Here is a 23,464-nt window from a genome sequence, read left to right on the forward strand (position 1 = left end):
CTTTACTGTTTATAGTTAACACAGAATTTTGTTTGCAGCGAACTTAATCCAGGTCAGGTGACAAGAGGTACTATATGGCTGATGAGGTATTGTTGCTTTACAGAAGAATTAGTTACCTTTCCACAAACTTACCATATTGCAGGCTTAGTTGGTAATGTGTTTTGGTTTGTGGGGGTTTTTTTTTGGTTTTTTTTTTCTTTTCATAGCAGAGATAACACTTTTCAGACAAAGGTATAGTGGGGCAGCTAGAGGCAGCAGTTTAAGCTATTGATGGGAGAATTTACTTTACTTTTACCTTAATGTGTTAAACTAAGAAATCTAAAGTTGTTTTGCATATTAAACAGCTTTTACAAGGGCTAGTGCACTTTTTTTTTATGTTCTTTGTAAGAACATATTATGTTTCTTCTTAAGAATGTGTTGGTATCTTGCTGATTCCCATTTTGTCCGACTGACTGAAGCTTACTTCCTGAAGTCTGGCTTCATGGATACCTGCCTGGAAAAAATCTGAGCAGCAGACAGCAATTTCACAAGCAACAGATGTGGAGGGGGTTCTGTTTCCTTTGCTAAATACTGCTATTTCTTAATGGGGTTGTGCAGTTGCTTTCCTTTCATTGAAGTCTTTACCTGAATCCTTGCAGGCTGCTGCCCAGAGAAGCCTAAGACTTTCGAGCTGGGACTGGAACAGTTTCTCTTTATTCTTTCATATCTCTGATTTGACTGTCTTCTATACCATTTCATCGAAGGGAAATTATGTACCAGTATTTGGATCTGTAGTGTTAATTTTTATCCATCTTACTTTTGCTTTCTAGTGAGTGTTACTTAGATGTTGACTCCCATTGGTCTGAATTGGTAGTTATAAGTGTGTGTGTTTAAAGTGAAGCATTAGAACTTCTAAACCAGAAGTGGTAGATCTGTATGTGCTGCCTGTGGAAGAATCTGTCCTCCTGGAATAACCAAGAAGGCTGTGGGGACCTCAAAGGAACTTTTGCTGATGTAATTTACAAGTGAGATGGGGCTTTTAAAAATTTTATGGTTTTATTTATTTACTTAAGTAGTTACTTTACATTTTGGGTGGAGGAACAGGGCTTGCCTTGTGTTTTTGGTGAATATGATAACTTTAAGCATTTGGAAGGATGTGAGGCCGCTTTTTTCCCCCGTGAGGTATTTGTGCGGATAGTGTTACCCTGATGTGTGTCAGGTTGGCTGCTCATCTCGGGTTGCAGTTGTTACAGTAGCTGGGAACGCTAGACCTTTGAGGCACTTCCTAATGCCAAGTGCTGGTCACTGTGGAATGCTGCTTCCATGGTGATAAAAATCAGTCAGTTCTTTAACCACCAGTACTCTCTCTTCTTTTAATGCTGTTTAAATATATATATGCTTTAAATATGCTTGTGTTCAGCACATTTAAAACAGTTTTATTGAAAAGGGCAGTTTTAAGAAGCTGGACTTACGTTTTATTTAATCCTAGCATGAGACTAATATGACTTGATAAATCATTTAAACCTAAAGTACACCATCTATTTTCTTATTTTCTACACGTTAAAATACCAAAAATCTATGTAGCCCTCCAGATAGTTATACAACTGTTTTTGTCTTTTTATGTAAGGTATTCTATTGATAGCAAAATGTGCCACATTTGGTATAGAAGCTTTGTAGTTTGTAAGACTTGCCCATAGAGCATATAAACCCACACAAGTGAACCTTTTTTAAGGAAAATAAGGTGCAAATATCCAGAGACCTCACTTGCTGCGAAATAAAATAATACAATTTCGCTTAAGAGGCGTCAGCTTTTGCTGCTGTTACACATCTGCCTGAACTATCTTCAATGTCTGTTGTACCTGTTTCTAAATAAATTTTACTGAATTATAGTTTTGATGACATTTTGGTCCATATTCATCTTCCTTGAAGATACTGCTCTCTCATCTGATAGTTGTTCTTAAAGATGTAATATTAAATGGAATTAATTCTTGTGCTAAATTCAAATTATAAACCACTGATGTAATAAATTGGAATTTGGATGTAAAGACTATTAACCACAGTGAAATACCCTAGTGTAGTGAAATTAGTGTTGTATTATAGTGTTAGAAATTTGAGTTTTGAGGGGAAGAAAAACCCTGCTGAAATGTGTTGTCTGGAAGGCATCATCAGACAATGTGAACTTTCTGTAATTTTAGGCATAAAATAGTGCCTTGAACAGATGTCATTCAGAACAGATCTATGGATGTAAGGTTCTTGCATCTAGTCAGTGGACAGAGAGGGGCTCTGGTGTGAAGGAGCTATGATTTGCCCTCAGTTTTATTGGAAGCCTGAGGCTGTAGGTTCTCCGAATTATATGTGTACTAGAAACTGACAGTACTCTTGCATGCTTCCTGTATATGAGCTAATTTCACAGATTTGCACTGCATTTTATTTTATTTTATTTTATGAGATGTTTCAGGTGGTAAGATTCATTGCTGCAGTGGAAAAACAGTAACACCCAGAAAAACTAAATGGCTGTGACAGAGTGTTACTGCTTTTATATATACCCGTCTGTAGATTTGCATCTGAGGCTTCCATCAGTGCTAATATGGATGTTAACAATATTGAGAGTTCTGTTGTCTCTGGTGTTAGTGACAGTTGTATTTTGGTACATATGTGTGTATGTATCAATATATATTGAGATGTCAGTATTAATTCATAATTTACTGAGTCATGTAGTAGGTGTACACTCTAGGAATTTGTCAGTAAAAATGTTGAACAGTTGGTGTTTGGACAGAATGCAAGAACACGTACTTCTATATGTAACTACACAGAATGTGATATGGGTGAAGTCTGCAGCTACACATGGAATAACTCCTTAAAAAGGCTGTAATGAAAGCCATAATCCATACTGATTTCAATAATCCTGACTTGAGGTTTCAAGATCTCCTTATTGAGATTTTAAATATTTACTGAGTTAAACTTTTAGCTTTTTACTGAGTTTTAAAAAAAAAAAAGTATTTCTTAAAAGCTATGTATTTAAACTAAATTTGCAAAAGCTTTTTATGAGTATTGCAAGATATTAAAAAGTAATGAGTTCTATAGAATTGTATCAGGCTGGTGAGAAGAATGGATGAGGAATCAAGTGCCTTGTACTCAGGCTCTTATGTCATTTTGTGTGCTTTGCCTAGTGTAACAATGTAATGAAAGTTCTGAAGTGTCATAACTCTGGCTACAGTGATTTGTCTGCTTTGAAGATGAACTACTACCTTGCAGTTTTCTGTTCTCTGGACAACAAAATAAATGAGCATGATTAACTTAAAACTAGGTAGAGAGATCTTCTGTGTACTTGATTAGGTAAATGTAGGTAGCACTGTTGTCATTGGCCTGCAAGTTGGCTTTCGGTGTTCTTGCCTGAACCTAGTGAGTTGTATAGATCTATTTAGAACTTGTTTCTCAGGTAAACTTAAACTTGCTCATTTCATTTTTTTAAAAAAAGAAGTATTAATGTTGGGCACCAGAGGGAAATCCTGTGTGTGTGTTTTTCCTTGCTAATGAAATAGCAGGAGGGTACTCCCCAAAACAGTTAAGTATCAAAGGAGGAGTCAAAGATTTTCTCTTGGTTCAGTCAGTAATATCAGAAGTCTGTCCTTGTCACAAAGGAGTAATGGCTGCTGTGGTCTTACTTGGAGGGCAAAAAACATGAATCATGCAAAGCTAAGCCTTGTAACGAGGCCATCTTGATTATCACTTGCTCCACTAGTAAGGGCTTAAAGGATATTTTTGATAGGATAATTCACTGCAGGAACTACCTTTACGTAAACCAAAAGCATAGCTTGGTGTTGTACATGAAATGGGATTGTTTAGATTGGAAGGGACCTCTGCTCAAACAGGGTCAGCTAGAGCAGGTTGCTCAGGACCATGTCCAGTCAGGTTTTGAATATCTTCACAGATGGAGACAGCTTCTCTGGGCAACCTGTATTTGACCACCTTCAGAGTAAACAAAAAGTGTTTTCTTGTGTTCAGATGGAATTTCATACTTTTGATTTGTGTCCATTGCCTCTTGTCTAGACACTATTGATAAGAGTCTGGCTCCATCTTCTTAATTCCCTCCCATTTTATACGTATGTGTAAGATTCCCCCCTTGAGCCTTCTCTTCCACAGGCAGAACAGTCCCAGCTCCCTCAGCCTCATAGTATAAGAGATGCTCCAGTGCCTTAATCATCTCTGTGGCCCTTTGCTGAACTTGTTCTAGTATTCCCACGTCTCTCTTGTACTGGAAAGGCCAGAACTGGACACAGCACTGCAGGTGTGGCCTCACGAGTGCTGAGTAGAGGGGATCATCTCCCCTGACCTGCTGGCAATACTCTGCCTAATACAGCTGAAGATGCTGTTGGCTGCCTTTGCTGTGAGAGCACCTTGCTGGCTCATGTAACTTTGCTGTCCACCAGGACTCAAGGTCCTTCTTGGCAGAGCTGCTTTCCAGCTCGTCAGCCCTGCACCCCTGCCCCTCCTGCAGCATGTACTCTGCTGGGGCTGTTGCTCCTCAGGTGCAGGACTTGACATTTTCTTTTTGTGGAAATTCGTGAGATTCTGCTCTGCCAGTTTCTCCAGCCTCTGCAGGTTCCTCTGACAATTTAAAGATCTGGTAATTCAAAAAATTCATGCATATTTGAAAATAGGATATAAAACCTAGCTTCTCACTTGTAACACTTAAATAGGCTCTCTCAGTATTGATAGTTGACCACAGAGATCACTTATGTATGACAGGGTGTTATCACAAATCATGATGAACACATGCAAATCAAGATCAGTGGGTTTGTTGATTTAAAGTATGGAGGGTTTAGTACTATAGAAATAATTAGGAAAATAGCCCCAATACAAGGAACTAAAATACGGACAGTTAGAGTTGTAGATCTTAAGACTTTGGTCTCTACAAAAAAGGGAAAGTAGCAAAGACTTTAAGCTTGGAAATGTGTGCAAAGTAAAAAATTCAAAATTTAAAGATGCTATAACTGTACCCTGATGATGTAGATCATATACTATGTTTTTTACTTGTTTTCACTTACGAATCCTGAGATAACATGCTTTGCTGAATTGAAGTTGCTTGATGGAGTGTATTTTGAAATATCCTAACGGTAAATTTCACTATAAAATTGCATTAATATTAATCCATACATCTAAGTAAAACCAGAATTACATAATTGTAGTGAGTTTTTGAGGTTAAGAAATGTAGTTACAGAGTGAGGCAGTCCAGTATAGTTATGGTGGGACTGGCATTTTGATGCATTAAAGCTTTGGAAATAGGTATAGACCAAAATGTGGGGGGAAATTCCATTAATATGGGAGTGCTTAAGTCAGACTGAAGAAAAGCAGTGCATTTCAGAGGAATCTAAGGAAAAGTAGTTAGTAACAGCCTGAGAAATTCAATGTTAATAGATCATGTAGTTAATATATATATTAATGATAACTTTTAAGTTATTGCATTCTACATTTTTAGAAAAAATGAAGGGGAAGTAAAAGAAAAGGCTGTTGCAGAAATCTTTCTGCATGTTTCTTCTTAAAGCTTAGGGGAGTTTCCATAATGGGATCCTTCTTTACAGCATTCATGCTGAAGCATCTCTCTCAAACTAAACCAGTACTAGAAAAGTTTCCTGGACAAAATAACACAGTAGGATTGCTGAGACACTGAAGTTGCTTGATATTTACCCATCTTTTTTGTACCTGATTGTGTCTCATTAAGGCATGTAAGTGTATGAATAACCGTAGTGTTTATTTACATTAGCGCTTAAAACTGTTTTGAAAACAGTAGTAAGAAAGATGGTAAATATATAGGGGTTTTATTATTTTTTTGTATTGAAGAAAAAAAAATCTTCACATTAATGCAGAAGCCCCCAGACCAGTAGCAGAACAAGTGAGCCCATAGGTGTTGTGATGGGGAAGAGCTAATGCATGTATTGTGAAGAAAGTCACGCTTTGCGTGGAGTTCATTGAAGTAATTGCTGAGTATGAGGATAACAAAAGGCTTTTGAGGAGGCTCTTCATTTAAGCTTTTTATCAGAACTAAGCTGCTTTAGGCTAGTCTTGTTTTCTGGTGAATGAATGAAGTGGGAGATGGTGTTCAGTTTATTCAAAACAGATCAGTAATGGAGTTTAACAGGTCTGTGCTATATCGCTATCATAAGTGATCTGAAATGGTGCTTTGTGATTAATGGAGTAGTAAAAATTCAAGCTATAGCAAATCACAGAAGAGATTAATATTTGTTGGTGCCTGGGTGATCAAAAGTGGCAAGAGAAATTCAGCATTGATGAATGTTGAGTGCATGCACAGGAGAAAAACCTCTCATTTTGATGTACTTTTGTTGTTGAATGTTGAACTAGCTTTGATTTATAGTACCTGGTTTTGTGAAATAATCAGTTTAGTAAACAGTGACTATAAAAATTAATCAGATATTTCAGTTAAAAACTTTAATTAAGAACAGAACAGGAAATACTGTACTGCATTGTATACTTAGAGTGTGCTCATAAATTAAATACTACTTGCAGTTTCCTCCCTGATTGAAAAAGTAGATAGTAGAAATAAAAAAGCACTGGAGGGTGGTGGTGGGAATTGGAATAGCAATTGAAATAGAATAGCTTTCATACAAGGATAATTGGAAGAGAGATGACCCAGAGAGAAATGATGAAAGTGTGTAAAACTGTCTTGTGGCAGGTGGGTAAAGAATAATTTTTCCTTTTGTGACTGAAGAATGGCAAGCTCAAAATCAATTATGTTTTCACACAGTCTGTAGGTGGTGGATTTCATATCTAAATGATGCTGTAAATGCAAGAGGCTAAGTAGAGAAAATGTTTAGAGAAAATCACTGATGAAAATTCTGGCTAGAGCTATTAACTATGACGGTGCCATTGCTGGCTCACAAATACACCAGAGCAGTGCTACCATATGCTGGACTTGTTCCTATGCTTTTTCCTAGACACCCTTATTGTCAGCTCCAGAGCAGTATATGTGTCCAGTCTGACCTTTGATTTTACTCCATATATCTGTTCTTTTGAAACTTGAAGTGTGGTGTAGTAATGAATGCAATGAAACCAACCAAATATGTGGAAATGTTGGTTTCATAGGGAAGAACTCTCTGCACATTGTAATGGCTTCCTAGTATGCCTCTTTTTAATTTCAGGTTAAAATGTGGTATTTTTAAAGATTATGAAACTATTTATGATTTCATTAAATGACTGTGATACAGAAAAGACTCTTACCAGACCAAGAAACTGTTTGAGTGAAGGACATCAGAAAGGAAGTGTTTTCCCCTGTTCTTTTTTAATCACCTCTGAAACACTGTTACTGTGCAAGTTGTACATTTGCTTTTACAAACCAATTTATTTTAGTAGTCTAATTTAACTGTTAACATAAAAGGAAATAGTCTGTGTAGATCTCAAAGCTAAACAGGAAAATTGCTCTGTAATGACAGAGTAAGGTAGAAGTTAGCATTAGCTGAAAACACCTCTAAGCTACAATATGTTTCTAAGAAGTATGGGATGTGGTGTATTTAGTGAAGATACATACTAAAAATATATTGAACCCATCCAAGTGGGGAAAAAATCCATTGTAAAAATGATGCTTTCTTATTTTAATAAAGTGTGTTAAACTATTGGCTGTATGGTTGGTTGCCTATTATAATGACATCTTAGTATCCTTCAAGAGGAGGTGGCTGTGGCTTCTATAGGTCTTGAAGGAAAGATGTTGCTTCCTTTCATTATTAGGAAGAAAGTCAGATGGCGTATTGAAAGATTGAGCAAGGTGGAAACAAGAAAGCTAAGAGATGAGTTACCTTTGCAGCCATCAACAATAATGATCTGTCTCCTTCCATTTGGCTTTTACCCTTTTTTCTCCTAGCCATTATTGCTAAAACTTGGTCGTGTATTCCCATCTCTGTGACCTGCAACTTTTTCACTGGCATTGCCTTCTTGCTGTTGAGCTTGCGTGCTTTTCCTCCCCGTTTGTTCACCAGCGATACTACTATAAATAGCAATGCTTCTGTGTTTCCCTTTGTACAGGGAGAGCTTGTAGCATTCACAGATTCTTCTGGTTTAGCTAATATAAGTGAAATAAAAAGGCTATTCCATGTTTTGTGTTCTACAGTAGGTATCCCAAATATTTTACTTACTTTATTCACAATTCTCTAAAATTACCTTAAGCTTAGCTGAAAAAAATTATGATTTGGAGAGTTAAGGATTTACAAGGCTCTTAATTACTGTAGGAACACCACCCCACCCCTACTTTTTTTTTAGTTAAAAGTTTTGAACGAGGCTAGTTTATTCTCTGGATGCTGTAGCAAAGGGGAGCTGATTATTTTTCAATAAAAATTTATTTTTCAAAAAAAAGAACTTTTTAAATAAGCAGCTCTTGCCAGGCGGCTTCCTTATATGTTTGCATGATTTTGAAGTGGGATTTGAAATGAATGCAAGATCAATAGCTTGAATCTGTATTTCAAAGGGTTTTTTTTGTTAAGTGTTTTACTTGAAAGAGTTCACATCTAAGGTGAATGGTTTCTCTGTTGAATTTACCTAAGAATTAAAATTCTTTAGTGGATTTCCTGGACATTTACTATGTATCTTTGGAAAAGGTATCTTTCAGTTGGTTACAGGGTACTTTTTAGTAAGTTGCACTTACCCTCCATAGCTTTATTTCTGCATCTGTCTTGAGTCCTAATTGTTGTTGGCCTCTTGCTCTCTGACTTACATTGCTGACCCATTAAATGTTTTTTTCATTGACATTTCCTTTTCTTTTTCATCATCAGTGTGAGTCCATAAAGATGATCCTTTAATACACTCAAGGTGAAAACCTGACTTTATTTAAGTATTGTGAAAATACAGTGTTGTTTTTCTTTATTCTTACCATTGTCATTGTAACATTTCTTAGTTTAAACTAAGCCACTGTATGGAGAGGTAACTTAAAACATGAATGTTTTTTTATGAAGTTAACAAATTTAAAAACATCCACCCTTTAAAGTAGTTCTGATAATCCCTGTAGTTTTATCTCCTTACACGTTTTCCAATTCTAGCATGATTTTACTGCTTGTTCTAGTTGTATCTGAAGTAAATGATTTCTGTCTCAGATGTTTCAAAAGTGAGGACTGCAAGTCTATAAATGATTTTTATTTTGATAGCATTTGATTTTTTTAGATCTTAAAATCCCCTATAGACTGAGGGGGGAAAATAGGTTTGAATTAAAAATTGAGGGATTAAAGACTAATTTTTTGATCTAGATCAAGTTTATTCTCCAATATGTTTTCCTGGAAAATAAGCTTTCAAAAAGCTTTTTTTTTTTTACTCTAGCTTTTCTGCAGGCATACTTACTTGATGGATGTAATGCTCAAAGACTGATGGTTCAGCTTTCAATCCTGTATTACATAATTTTATAAAAGCTGAAAACAGTCAGATGCTGTCTAATCGGATCAGAACTGATGAGATCAAAGATATGTCTGGTCTAATACCTCACTCTCCACAGGTCAATAACAGATACCATAGACATACAGGTACGGAATGGACAAGTAAATAGCATTACTTCCCTTGCAAGCTTTGTTGACATCCATCAATGTGTATTTTATGACCTTCCTTTCTATTTTTGCAGTTGTCACTTAAATATTACCTAGTGGAGAGGCTCCCTAATGCTATTTGATTCTTTGTGATATAATTCCCTAGAATACTAGATTATTTTTCATTAGATACCGTATCTGTGGGTTTCAACTGAAGTATCTGCTTTGGGGATACTTTGGGGATAGTTTTCTCTGAGAAGAATGAATCCACTGAAGAATCCTGTATACCTGTTGTAAAATTTAGATTTAAACTTTAAGTCAGGAATTCTATGGCACTTAGACAACGACAGGTTTAAGGTCTTGTTTTGTTGTGGTTGTGTTTTTCTGTTGGTTTTTTGGTGGCTTTTATTTTGCTTTGGTTTTGTTCATAGGGATGTTTTCCATGGTAGTAATGCCAGATGGGGTTGTGGCTGTTCATTCCTAGAATGACCAATACCTTGTTCATGAAAATTCTGCCTGAATTCAGTGAATGAAATGTGGGGGTTAAGTTGCCGTCATTGTGCTATTTGCCAGTTGCCACTTAATGTTCAAGTCCCTACTGTGTGATACATTGTGACTTTTTAACATTATTGAATTTTATTAGAACTGCTATTTGCTCTTATTTGCAAAACCTTTTTTTTATGTGCATTTGGAGCTAATTAAGGTAATTAATAATTCATGTTTGTTTTGGGATGGACAGAAATGTGGAAGTGGAGGAGTAACAGCTGTTTCGTGTAACTGCTAACTGAACCATTAAATGTGAATGATTACATTTGTGTGGAAAATTGATAAGGACAACTGTTTTTATCTTGTCTCTTCAATTAACAGCATGTGTAATAATTTTTCAAACACCTAATTTTGCTTGTTGGGGCGGTTTGTCTGTTTTTTTTTTTCAGGATGGATTAGATGCTTTGGTATATGACTTGGATTTTCCTGCCTTAAGAAAAAACAAAAACATTGATAACTTCTTAAACAGGTGTAAGTATTTAATGTTTCAGTTACTAAGTAACAAAAGACTATAAATACCAGGAAAAATAAAAAAAGAAATGTGGTTCTAGCTTTTTGAAAGGTGACTGGGGTTCTGGGATGCATTACGTGTTTGGGTGCAAGTTGCTTTAAGAGCCTGATTATTTATTTATTTCCCAGTGAGAACTGACAGCTGTCTATACAAATCTGATCCCAACAATTGAATGTCCAAGTTTTTTGTCCTTGTAAATGGCATTGTTTTCAGTGGCACAAAGCCTTCTAAGAGAAAGGCTTGTTATCTTTGTTCTTGGCAACCCTCTGGATTCTCATAACTTGCTTTGTAATTTCATGTACTATTATATCATAAGCAATTAACAGTAAAATGACATAACATTTATACAGTGTCAAGAAATCATATTTAAAATTTGTTCATTGACAGACTGGAGCATGCGTTTTGTAGACTGTTTAGCACAAAAGGTCTTTTTTCATTATCCCATGAAATCATTATACTAATTTACTTGTGCATGCAGCTGATGTGTCTGCAGAATTCTCTGTATTTACTCTATATTTTTCCACTACCAGATTCCTGCACATTTTACTCTGTAATAACATTTTAAATTAATAAAGTTGTTATTTTTTTTTTAAAGTCATAGTTCCATAATATTCATAATAATACAAAAAACCCCAAACCCAAAAAAGACATTTAAGAGTTAAGTCTTTTGTAAAGACTGCCAAACTGACAAATTCTGGAAATCATGGCAGAGACATTTGCTGATTTGAGACTACTTATTCTACCTGTGGGCTGAATGGGCTAGCCTTGAAATTAAACTAATGTTACTAGATTTTTACAGGCTTAAGCATCTCAATTAAATGTTGCAATAAATGGTTTTTGTGGCAAATGTAATTTAACTAAAATAACTTTTGTCTTTGCTTCATTGAAATGTACGGTTTTGTTTCTTTCTAAGGTGTTTTCAAATAGTTTACTTTATGCAGCTGTAAGCAATGATAGTTTTGTTTTATATTATTCCCCATTTGTGGTAATATATAAGTCTACTGAATCTAGTTGATGGCTCACTTGCATGTAAGCCATTTGCTGAAAGGCCTGAGTTCAAATGTTCAGTTTAACTTTTCACAGTTCAAAAGATATTTGATATTGTACACTGTGTTACATGCACATTTTGTATACTGTTATTTACAGAGGTGGTGTGATGAAACTCTTGGAGGAAAGAGAAGTTGTGTCAGGCAAAGGAAATACTCATTGCAACAGATAATTTTAGTGTAACTTTTATGAATAGTGAAATCATTAGTGAGTCTCAAGAGAGCTTCACTTTTGCCATTGGGACTGAGTAAAGGAAAAGAAAACTTGAGTTTACAGTCTGATAACAAAATGTCTTGTAGGTATAAATTGCATACTGTGTAAGATATGACATGAAGTAATACAAGGGCAAGAAACAGCACATTATTTCACTTGAAACTGCCTTTAGAATACTAATCTTGCTGTGTTTGCTGAAATACGAAAGCAAGCTGTGGTTGTGTGACTAGTGGCCTTAGAAGGAGCTGTGAAGTCTAGTTTGTCTCAGAATTCTATTTAAAAAAAAAAAAAAAAAGACATATAGGAACATTTTCATCTTTATTTTAGTTCTAATAGAAAACTGTTGAAAATATCTTTTTGTAGTATTAACTGTCCAGACAGCTTGCACCACTATTCTAGAACTTTAAAATAAACTTCCAGATTACAAATAAAATGGGAGTTTCCTTCCTTTATGTTATAGACTGATTGTTCTGTATGCCACTCATCCCCTCTTATTTATTGTGGTTTACATTGTATATTTGTGGAGCTTCCAAAACCTGCTTCTACTGCCTAAGGTTGTGAGGGTTATTTTCACAAATGTAGAACCTTATTAATTTTCTACCGTATTGAATTAAAAGAATAAAGAAATCACTGGTTGGGAGCCCACTTTGCGACAGGGACTCTGTTTATGTCAAGCCAGTGTCCAAGCTTACAATCAGGCCCCAGGGTAAGCTGCAGAATGCGGTCTTTTTCCACGGGAGCTACCCTGCCTGTCCCTGCCTGTTCATACAGTGGAAGCTGGCTGGGCCCCCCACTGTTAGTGGGAGATAAGGAGCTGCCTGTTTAAATACATTGCAGCCTAATAAACCTTGTTTAACAAATCATAGAATATGGAGGTAAGATTTCCAATGCTGCTGTTACTGTAACATATCGTCTGAAGATAATTGAGAGTTTGTATGTCTCAAGCAGTAAATTGCAATTTGCAACTGCTCACGAGCCCAGTTTACACTATTTAAAAATCCTTAGCTTAGATTGCTTTTCAGATGCTTTTTCCTTAATTCTGTTTTGGCCATAGGTGAGGCTTATGACTGAAAACCATTTAAAATGCTCATATTGTGCTAGCTTTCTTTTGCACGAATGTGAGAATTTTTCATCCAGAAGTGGTGGATCTCCTGTTGTGAGATTACTAGGCAGTAAGTTAACAATAAGTAGAAAATTGGTGTCATGATAATTGCTGCATTTTAGTTCCATGCAGCCTAACTCATCCTCCACTATAGGTCAGTTTTTACCAGGCCAATAAAGCAATGCATTATTTTTTTAAATTCCTGAATATTGTGGTCCTTGTGTGAAATAATTTGTCAGAATTTACAATTTTAATATAACGTATTGAAATCAGCTAGTGGTATGCTGCATTGTAAAGGGATGGCTTTACATTAGACAGTAATGCCACAGAGTATTTATTCAAAGCTATGTTTGTTCCTGTTGTGGTAATAGTCTTACTCAATTTTAATTGTACATATGCTGCTCTTGTTTTAGATAACAGCCAGTGTAGGTAGAAATCTAATGGTTATTTTCTGTCATCTGCCTGATCACTTTTTTAAAATATGAGCTTTAAAAATGACATTTCTCCTTCTTTCTCTTGCCCTGTCCTTACTTCTTTCTAGACTTTGCTTTTAGGCCTAGAATACTATTTATGAAAATAAAATATTGTTGCATAATTAATTTTATTAGAAGCATGTCTGGTTTAGAAGATGTTCCTTGCTTTTAGAAATACTGAAGCATGAAGCTTTTCCATGTAATCCCATGCCAATGTTGACCCACATGGATTAAAATAGCTTGTTTTAATCTTTGACCAAATTTGGAATTAGAATATCTGCCCATTGGGAGTCTGTAAATTATTGTAGTTTGTAGAGTGACGGGTTTATATAAATAATTGCAACGTTTCCCACTGCATGTTTTAAATTAAAATCTACTTTTTGAGTATTAGAAGTAATAAAAGTACAGAAAATGGAAAGCGAATTTTTTTAAAAAAATATTTTCTTAAAGTGTCTTATGTGTGTAACTTATGATATTTTTTCGGATGTGATGGATATTTATCCAGAAATAATAATTTTGTACCAATCAGTTTACAAGCAAGATCTTTCTGGATATGAAATTTCTGTAGGATTTTTTTGCAGGTAATTATTTTTAAAGAAATTACCGAATTAAGATCTCTGGTAATTTGATTGTACAGTAGAGTCATTGCATTATGTTTATGTGAGGTTTTGGTTACTATGGTAATGAGAACGAAGTCATACATTCTGCACAGAGGTTTCTAATAGGAAGGTAGATTCAAAAGGAAGTCTGCTCTTCAAGCAGCACATCTTCTAAAAATTATGAAAAATTGAAATGACATGAATGGCTTTAATTAAATTCATTATATATGAAATGTGAATTTTGTTTTATGTAGATAAAGACACGGTAAATAAAATGAGAGATCTGCGTATGAAAGCTGAAGATTATGAAGTAGTGAAGGTGATCGGTAGAGGGGCATTTGGGGAGGTTCAGTTGGTAAGTTATGTTTCTGTTTGTACATTTGAATGTATTCTGTAGTATTTGCTCATGCAGCTGTTGCTGAATACAGTGTTCAGAAGATGCAGTCTTGTAATATTAAAACCTTTAGCTCAGTGAAATTTTGGTTCTTTTTATCTCATGGAAATGTGTTTTGAGAATGTCGTATTTCAGTACTCTCAAAGCGCATAAGTAGTTGTTTTGCATTGTAGTAGTGCTTCTCTATTAAAATAATCAAGAAAATTAGCCTTTGCCACCGTATACATGGACAATTGAACAAATCTTCAGGACTAGAAGAATTTCTGCCAGGTCAGGGTCTACACCAGATTTTTGTGGACATAGTTCTCACAGATGAGAGATGTCGTATGTTGTTTGAGATAGATTAGCAACAAGGCTTGTTCATGCTTCATGAAATTGAGAACTGGTGGGAGAAACTGGAAATACAGCAGCAAGTATACATGTCTGCTAATGAACTCTGGAAAATGCTTGTAGTTTTAACTTTATAGTATTTAACAGGTGCCAATATTTGTCCTTTTAAAGACACATACCTACAAATTACGAAGCGACTGTTATGCCTATGGACTTTTATGTTAAATAGTTCTAGCAAGTATTTTAAGAGCAATGCATATATTGTCAGATAATGGAATGTAATTATTCTGTAGACCTACAGTATATAATTTTTTACAATAATGTGAAGAGTCTTATAAAACTTGTTAAGCAGTGAGGCAGGGAAAGTAATATATGCAGTGGTATTCTTCATATGTTAATGTAGCAAGCTAAATCTGTCCTGTGTGTCACATTTGTCGTCATAGGTAAGGCATAAATCCTCAAGGAGAGTGTATGCTATGAAGCTTCTCAGCAAATTTGAGATGATAAAAAGATCAGATTCTGCATTCTTCTGGGAAGAAAGGGACATTATGGCTTTTGCTAATAGTCCCTGGGTTGTTCAGGTATAGTGATACTCTTTTAAAAATACTGTCATTGTAGAATAGTTTTATTACAACACTGCACGACTGGGAATTACATGTTTTCATTTTTAGCTTTTCAAAGTCCCTTTTTGTTTGTATTGGTCTGGTAGGGAAATAGGTTATTAACATTAAGAATGCTGTACACAACAAATAGCAGATATTACACACTTCAAAATTGTATATTTTTATAACATTTCCAAGATAAGCTATTCTGTTTATTATTAAAACTCTTTGCCAGATATATATTGATGAGCTGGCCTTACAGTAATTCTTTGAAGTATCCAGCATACTGGAAAGTTATTCTTAAGGCAAAGCTGCTGTATGTCCTAATTTTTGTGTGTATATTTGGCTGCAAATTACACCTGCTCAGGTTGTTTTTTTCCTTATTTCAGTCTTATCACTGACAATTTTCTGGGGGGCATTGCTGCCTTTGAAGTTAAAAGAGCGTGCCTGAAGCAGTCAACATGCATTGTGTGTGCACATGTTAACTTGTTAATTTAAAATGTTCTTGCCCTTAACCATGTAAATTCTTTTGTTAGATTAGAATTAAAAAAATGATTCAAGATTTACTTAGGTCAAATAGATAACTACATTTCAATCTGTCTGTGAGTGATTGTCCAGAATAGTGCTTTCATGATTTTCAAAATGTTTTAAGTTACAAAACTTAAATCTGCTTGTACTACCCATGTTGAACAGAGCATTGACAACTGTAAGGGAAATATTTTTACTTAATTAAAATTTAAGCTCACTTTCTATACAATAAATACAGAATAATAAATATTTAATAATAACACAGATAGAATTGGGAAGATATTCACAGTACAGTAGTTTCATGTTTATGTATTTGCCAACTATTGTCCCAGGGAATAAGGAAGCATTTTGTCTTCTCATGCAATGAGCATTCTTTGAAATGATCTCAAAATTTATTGCACCAAAGTCACTGAAATTTGACTGTAACCAGGACTCTTCTACTTCCCTTGTAATATAAAGGGACTGAAGATGTGGCTGAAATTTACTCTGGAGATTAGTTCCTTTTTAGGAGTTCTGTTGTTTGATACAAAGTTGCTGGAGTAATTGTAGCAATTCTCTTACTCTGTGAAACAGTTTGCTCAGAAATTCCTTTAATTTCCAACAAGCAAAAGATTAAAGGTAACTGGAACTTGGCTTTTGTTTATTTCTTTTTTAGTTATTTTACGCATTCCAAGATGACCGTTACCTTTACATGGTGATGGAATACATGCCTGGTGGGGACCTTGTAAATCTAATGAGCAACTACGATGTTCCAGAGAAATGGGCAAGATTTTATACTGCTGAAGTTGTACTTGCATTAGATGCAATTCACTCAATGGGTTTTATACACAGGTAAAAAAGAAAAAAGTGTTGTTACATAGTGTTTTATTCCTGGTGCTGCTAGGATGACTTCAGTTAATTGTTTAGGCAGTTCTAAAATTTATGATGTTACTGCTTCATTATTATGTCATAATTATTCCATCTGACAACTTCAAAGGTTCTTGCCATCAGAAACTACAAGTCTGAGGTGATACAGTCAAAGTAAAGGTTTTCAGCAGGCTGATGTTCTTCTGTTTGGGGAATAATAAAATTGTCCCACTTTACCAAGCTCTCTTGAGCTGAAGTGGTATCAACGTATTCACCCCAAAATGGTTCTTCTGAACAGAAAAACATGATTTAGGAATTTGATCGCGGTAGTATCCACTGTTAGGAATTGCTAATTCTTTGTTCTGCGTTTGAAGTCTCAGTAACCCATTAAGCAAGAATTTGTGAACGATATGAGGAAAATCTCCCAGCCATATGTTTTCTTGTGAGGGGCAAGATGGAAAATTGGGGTGTAGAGCAAAGGGATTTGGCTTAGTTTCATATTATGTGCTTGCCCTAAACTGAAATGTAGTCACTTGGATAGGTTGAGAAGTTTTCTTTTTGATATTTGAACTTTCATCTGTTGTTAGTTATTAATTGCATTACCTAGGAACAAAAGAATAATTTTTTCAACAGAAAATGCAGGAAAAGTTAGTAAGACATAATATATAAATCCTCAATTTGTAACTCAGCCAGAAGATCCATGTTAACACATAAGCTTTTGCGAAACTACTAATCTATTGCTCGAGTAGAATATAGAGCATCATTAATTATGTAGCTACGCTACATGTAATGGATAAATTATCTGGCTGAATGAACCATTTGTACATGTATTTTGCAAGCTTTAGGAAGCAGGCATTCGAAATTGCCAGCAGCACAGTGATTTTTTTTCCTGAATATTTAGATTATTTTGACACCAGCAGATTTTTTGGAATTTGTTTTCCACTGGAGTTAGTCTGTTAATATCTGAGGAATCAAAGGAGATTGGTGAAAATGTGGGCCCACTGCTTAATGCATCAGGGACCTATTGACAAAGGACATGGAAACAGCAGAGGCTGCCATCGTTGTTGATAAGGTCTGCTTTCAGGCCTCTTGGGTTCCTGTGCCTAGTGGCAGAGCTTGGGAGAGTGAAGTATTACCGTGGCAGAGGAAGATCAAGGTGAGTTCCAGTCATGCAAACTGGACATACACATGTCCAAGGCACCAGGTGGGATATACCGAGCGTCATGAGGGAACTAGCCAGTACCCTTATGATATCGCTCTCTTGTCACCTTTGAATGGTTGCAGCAATTGGGAGATTCCTGGTGGCTGGAAAGAAGCAAATGTCACACCCATCTTGCCCCAGGAAGGGCAAGGTGGGGAGGATCAGGGGAAGTGCAGGCTGACTAGCCTAAGGGCAGTCTTTGGGAATCTTACTGAGTAAATTCTCAGGAAACCTTTTCCAAGCATGTGAATGGGAAGGTGATTGGGAACAGCCTGCATGGATTTACAAAGGGTGAAGTGTGCCTTGCCAGCCCTGTTGCCTTCTGTGATGATATGATGGGCTCCACTGATGAGGTGAGAGCAATGTCTGTTGTTTGTCTTGACTTTAGCAAGGTTTTTGACCTTCCAAATTGGAAAGATACAGTTTGAATAGGTAGAACAATGTCCAGCCAACTGTCAGCTACCAGCAGTTCCTCAGAGGGCTGATACCCATGTCAGCACTATGTTTTCATTCACGACATGAACAGTGTTCAGGCGAGACAGCATCAGTCGTCAGCTGCCCAGCAGGACTTTATAGAAGAGCCAGACTTGAAGGTGCACACCGAAAAGATGAAGGTCAATGGATGACACTAGTTGCAGCAAAGGAATGTCTAGCTATTAATTAGGAAATATTTTTTCACTATTGAGGGCAATCAGACAGTGGAGGAGAGTTCTAGAGAGGTTGTGGAGTCTCCATCCTTGAAAGAAATTCAAAACTTGACTGGATTTGACCCTGAGGAACCTATTATAACTTTGAAGTTGACTCAAACTTTGTTAGCTGTACTTTGATAAGGCATTTAATGAGAGATCTTACAAAAATTCCTCCCAACCAAAATTATTCTGTGAGTATAATGATACATTTCCACTGCACTTCATTTGACAGTTATGGTCAGAGGTCTCCTTTGAGGTCCTGAAATATACTTTCTTGTGAAATTCACGTTATGCTTTCTTGATAATAGTTTCCTACTATTATTCTGCTTCAGTAAGTATATTTAATAACATCAAATGTGCTGAACTTTACCAGTTACTTTATGAAAACTTTTTTTCTGTAATGGAAGTACTTTGTGGAAAATGGGTTAAGGCAATACTCCTTTTGAGGCACACAAAAATACTTGTTCACGTTAATATAATTCTGAAAATTCATAGCTTCTGAGAAGAAGCTGTGTTTTCAAGGTTTGTTTACGGTAGCTAACTCGGAAGAAGAATGGTTGGTTTTTTTTCTGTAGGTGGATCCTAGCAGAGAGGTACTTAAACCAGTGAGTGTTTTTCAGGAACTTGATAATGTCCAGATTTGTTATATTTGGTAACTTAAAGCTGTATTCTTGCATCCATTACAATATTTTAAAATGTTGTAGTTCAGTAGTCAGTAGAAAGGACCAAATAGTGGTGCTTTCATGTTAGTGTTTTTCCTTGTAACATTGAATCTGAAAAAATACTTTTATTGCTTTCATAAGTTAAATTGTTTTTATTTCCTTTTAAAAGATTATGGTTTTCTTCTTTCAGAGATGTGAAGCCTGATAATATGCTGCTAGATAAAGCTGGTCATTTAAAACTAGCAGATTTTGGTACTTGTATGAAGATGAACAAGGTAAGCATATGTTTTTTATTTTGCTTATCTGTTTGTGAAAGAAAAACATATTTAAAAGTGAAAAGGAAATATACTGAAAACTTTTTAGCTAGATGAGGAGAGTCAGGTTCCACTCTGTTCCCATTACTGTTCTTTATGCAACCTATTCAATGACAATGTAGAATGCAGAAATGGTTATTGAATTATGGACTGTATCCATTTCTATACAGTTTCCTAGAGAAACTTTCTGAAGTCAAGCCTTTGATTGTCTCTAGATTCTCTGGATTATTTCTTGGAGTCTTTGGTTATCAGAAGTTAATGCAAATAAGTGAGATTATTTTTAGGTAGTGAGTAATGAAAGAATCAAAATTAACGTATGGGTTGCTGAATTCCGGTTGTACTTATTAGCCATGTGATGAGGTAGGAAAATGGTAAATCTGAAGGAAACAGGTTAAAGAACATCGTATTTTTAAAAACTATGTCCTGAGGTCACTAAAAATTTACTTTGCAACAATTTCTTCATGTATTGTGAAGCACTGTTGTTCCCTACACAAAACTCAGATTGGTTTGTGCCAGCCTGCGCATATATATGAGGAAAACAGTCTGAAATTTGTGGTATTTAACAGAATCTCTGTACTATGTATATTATGTTCTCAACACGTTCCAGGAGCTTTTGAGTACATCACTGTGTTTGGTGCCTTTTATTCATGGCAAAGCAGCTAATGAAAACCAAGGGTAGGTTATGTGTACAAATTCAAGAATTTCCTCAAGTCACAAACAGTTCAGTGGAATAACTGATACAAAATTTGGATTTATTTTAACTTAATGCAGATTTATCTGTGATTGTGTTCGTAACAATGAGTAATTTTGAAGTACAGAAAAACATTATCCTAGGGTTTAAGCTGTAAGTGTCGAAAAAGAAAAAAAATATTACAAAACTCTGCTGTATATTAGCATTACCGAAGGAAACTTCTGTCAACAACACCTTACATTTTGTGCTGTTGTGAACAAAGCTGAGTAGTCATGATCCCAGTCTTGAGTTCCTCTGTTTTTTTCAAAGAGAAAAGTTACTCTGTGGGAGAGAAACTGCTCAGCATAGGAACTTAATTTAGGTGCATTCTGGGTTTGCTGCATATGCAACACTGGGTTTATATTTGTTATATTTACTTAGTTGTATATTTTCATGCAAGTTTTCCTTGCATAACAAAATCCATTTTTATAAATGGATTGCATAAAAAGATCCATTTCTGGGAATGGTATAGGATTATTTCAGAAGTGCTTGAATGGCACTGGAAAAGGAGTGCGTGGTTGCAGCTTCAGCATTCTGGATGCCAGCTCCAGTGCAATTGATCTCTGTTCTACCAGCCCTTCTCAGGAGTGGGAAGAACAGTCAAGTGTTCTTCTCAGTTGTTACCTGTTTTGAATTCTGTCTGCTTAGAGTTTTAAGGTCTTGTCTACATTTAGTCTTCCCAGCCTTAAGTGTATTGGGTTGGAGGTGAAAAACTTGCACTTTAGCTGATTCTGTCAGCAAAATCCCTGATGATATCCCATGATTCTAACAGGAGCTTTCCCTTTTTACAGTACATCCTGTCAGTATATGACACATTCATACTGACATGAGCAGGAGAGGCTGTGCAGTGTTTACAGGGCCTAGATAAAATTCTGATTGTTTCTGTGCTATTAACTGAGGTTTTTGAAGTGACTTTAACTGTGTTTGACAGATCTGGTGCTTTGTTCTGGTTTTAGTAGCTTAGAATTTGAAAATGTTAAAATACCCATTCAAAAAACAATGTTTGAGGAAAGTTGACGCTGATCTGGTGATGTTGCTTAGGATGCGTAAACTCTTCCTGGATCTTTTATTTGGACTGTTTTCCTCCTTTTTGTAGGAAGGTATGGTACGATGCGATACAGCTGTGGGAACGCCAGACTATATCTCTCCTGAAGTATTGAAGTCCCAGGGTGGCGATGGTTACTATGGGCGAGAATGTGACTGGTGGTCAGTTGGAGTCTTTTTGTATGAGATGCTTGTAGGTGAGTAGTAGGATAATCAGAATTGACTACACTACTTAACTAGACTCCATGTTAAAATCACTGTTGTTTTTAACTGTTTGAGTTATTACTCTTCTGACCTAAGCAGTGGTTTACTGATCCTGGTATTTACAGAATATGTTTAAAAAATATTCTGGCACAGTTCTCGAACGTTGGTTTGTTCACTTAGTTGCTTAGATTATTGCACATGTAATTCAAATGTTACAAATAGAATCTACAATACTTTTGATCTGCTTTTTAATTTCTGTGTTGCTACTTTTCAGGTGATACACCTTTTTATGCAGATTCTTTGGTTGGAACATACAGTAAGATTATGAACCATAAGAACTCCCTTACTTTCCCTGATGACAATGAGATTTCTAAAGAAGCAAAAAATCTTATTTGTGCCTTTTTAACGGATAGGTAAGATTTAAACTTTACTCAAAATGAATGTAGGCCTTTGTTAAGAGAATTTCTTCTCATTTTGAAAGAACATATATATATTTGTTTTTTGTGGGTTTCTAAACTGCTCAAGAGAAGTGAACCTATTACTGTCCTGGGAGGAATGCAGGGTAACTGTTTCCTTTAAATGCTGCTATAGTTAGGTGTTTTTCTGATCTCTGAATGCATTTCTGTTAGTTGAATGTTCTTGTTCATAGAAATTGGGCTTTATTCTTCTCTGAACTACAGCAATGTAAGAAATTGTTGGTCTCTTGCTTGAAGTACAGAAATGCTGTTGTAACTTGTCAGTCAAGAATTTTGTAGAACTTCAGCCTAAGTCTTTAAGTTACTTTGTCTAATCTGAAGTAGCATTTTGTCTAACCTGAAGCAGTAGTTACTAACTGATGTTACTGTGAGGTAGACAGGCAATAGCATCAGTTTCATCTTCTCCAGCCCCAGTATTTGGGAGAGGGTTCACCGATGATTGCTGCTGCTCTTTGTGGTAGTAGCATGTAAGCATGTATAGTGGGGAAAGGCAAGTGCTGCTACTATGGGTACATCAACCTTGTAACTTTAGTTTGAATGTGAAGTGTTACTCCTTAGTAACAGCTACAGTTACATTGATCTGTGTTGCACAGTGGTGAGGAGCATGGAAAATGGATTCGTTTTGGTGAAGCTGAAGCAAAAGATGCATTGCAGGAGTGCCCCTAATGTACTCTTAGCTCTCAGTGGGCATTCAAGATCAGGGTAGAGTTAACCCACAGGAAGCCCATCTGAAATGGGTGGATGTTAGGTCTGTTTCACTTTGTGAGTACACTCCTGTTGTACCCATGCTACTTCTAGAAGCGTAACCTTTGCTTGAGAACTGGTGCTGTGAAGGAGGGCTGTTGCATTTGCTGGGCTGCATGCGATTAAAACAACAGCACGATCTCCTAGAAAAAATGGAACCTGCCTGCTGCATGGCAGGTGCCTAGCCAGTCTGTGATGGTGTGAACAGTAGCAGCAGGGCTTTTTATAGTCAAGATTTAAAACCAGACCCTATTCTGAAATGTAGCTGCTGTGCTCCTGTATAGATCTTCATATGAAAGCTTTGAGATATGTGTACTTTTTACTTTGGTTTGTAATTTTTTTGTCTGTACTGTTTTGGAGGTAATTTTTTGTCTGTATTGTTAGATTCTGCTTTAAACTGAGTCTTTGCTTCAGAATAGTTTATGTAATATCCCATGTTTAACCAAAACACTCTTTAACAGGGAAGTGAGGCTAGGAAGAAATGGCGTAGAAGAAATTAAACGGCACCTTTTCTTCAAAAATGATCAGTGGGCTTGGGAAACTCTCAGAGACAGTAAGTATAATGCTGTTCTCTGAGACAATGATCTGGCTTACTTATGTATCACGTTAGCAAAAGGACTGCCATATTTCTTTTAATGGAATTTAAAGTTTTACTTACCCTGTACCAATGAAAGACATTTCTTAGTCACTTGAGTAATACAATGATTATTATCAT

General features: G+C 35.9%; 1 protein-coding gene across 1 annotated transcript in view; it reads left to right on the forward strand.

The window, feature by feature from the left end:
• ROCK1 (Rho associated coiled-coil containing protein kinase 1) overlaps nucleotides 1-23,464 on the forward strand; it is a 91,880-nt gene that overhangs the window by 20,837 nt on the left and 47,579 nt on the right. Inside the window, exons 2-9 of the mRNA XM_037378639.1 lie at nucleotides 10,430-10,511; nucleotides 14,240-14,340; nucleotides 15,153-15,290; nucleotides 16,495-16,670; nucleotides 19,428-19,512; nucleotides 21,378-21,522; nucleotides 21,804-21,942; nucleotides 23,211-23,302. Of these exons, the coding sequence (XP_037234536.1) occupies nucleotides 10,430-10,511; nucleotides 14,240-14,340; nucleotides 15,153-15,290; nucleotides 16,495-16,670; nucleotides 19,428-19,512; nucleotides 21,378-21,522; nucleotides 21,804-21,942; nucleotides 23,211-23,302 (958 nt within the window). The remainder of the gene's footprint in view (nucleotides 1-10,429; nucleotides 10,512-14,239; nucleotides 14,341-15,152; nucleotides 15,291-16,494; nucleotides 16,671-19,427; nucleotides 19,513-21,377; nucleotides 21,523-21,803; nucleotides 21,943-23,210; nucleotides 23,303-23,464) is intronic.

The sequence above is a fragment of the Falco rusticolus genome, chromosome 3 (genome assembly GCF_015220075.1).
Source record: "Falco rusticolus isolate bFalRus1 chromosome 3, bFalRus1.pri, whole genome shotgun sequence".
Lineage (NCBI taxonomy): Eukaryota > Metazoa > Chordata > Aves > Falconiformes > Falconidae > Falco > Falco rusticolus.